General features: G+C 38.1%; 1 protein-coding gene across 1 annotated transcript in view; it reads left to right on the top strand.

Annotated features, from left to right (window-relative positions):
* The first annotated feature begins 202 nt into the window (after nt 1–202).
* LOC110451482 overlaps nt 203–831 on the top strand; it is a 4631-nt gene continuing 4002 nt past the window's right edge. The window contains exon 1 of the mRNA XM_021499520.1: nt 203–316. Within this exon, the coding sequence (XP_021355195.1) occupies nt 259–316 (58 nt within the window). The 5' untranslated portion in view covers nt 203–258. The remainder of the gene's footprint in view (nt 317–831) is intronic.

The following is an 831-nucleotide window of genomic DNA, read 5'->3' as shown; positions in this document are numbered from 1 at the left end:
ATCAAACATATAAGGTATGAACCCTTTTACCACTGTAGACCATAATGGACTCATCCCGATCAAAGGGGTGAAAGGGTTAATCCCTTGTCAAAGCCCTGTTAAACCCTTGTCAAAGCCCCGTGTTTAGGTACATACTTAGTAAGCCTGTGATTAGATCAGGGAGGCTGGAAGTGACCTTTGACCTGTATATAGGACTGTCATCATGTTTATACTTCCTTATTATACACAATTTGTGAATTTTGTGAAATTCACATCAAAATGGTGGACTATACCGGAGTGTTTATGCTGGTGTTCGTGTGTCTGACATCATGTCGAGGTAAGCTGGGTCTTTCTGCTGTTGTTGAAGCAATCTTGTAAAACAATCTACCTCAATGGTCTGTTCTGTCAGTGAATTATTTTATACGTGTCAAATAGACAGCGACCCCTATATGTATCTTTGTATTAATTTTGTTTGATTCTGCTGATTATTATACAAAGTATTATTTAGTCGATGATTTTCGTTATTCATCAACGTACATGTTTCTATGGAGGGATTCTGCACGTTCAAAATTAAAAAATATAAATAAAGGATGTTTATGTACCACATAGACACAAAATAACCATTTAAAATGACATATTTTGAGTTGTTCGATCAGGTGAAATTTCACTTATTGAAAATACTAAATTCAAGGGTCCAAAGTCGGGAGCCTCCCTCCTAAATAGGGAGGGTTGGCAGATCAACTTAAATGTGAAGTAATATTCTGTTGACTCAAACATCCAGATATGACCCAGTTCACCCACAGTACTACACTGCAATAGCAGTGGCTGATCCAGAGACCTATCGGGGGGGGG

Source organism: Mizuhopecten yessoensis, unplaced genomic scaffold (assembly GCF_002113885.1).
Source record: "Mizuhopecten yessoensis strain PY_sf001 unplaced genomic scaffold, ASM211388v2 scaffold6069, whole genome shotgun sequence".
Classification (NCBI taxonomy): domain Eukaryota; kingdom Metazoa; phylum Mollusca; class Bivalvia; order Pectinida; family Pectinidae; genus Mizuhopecten; species Mizuhopecten yessoensis.
Note: the sequence above shows the minus strand (reverse complement) of the source record. Positions and strands in the feature narration are given on the sequence as shown.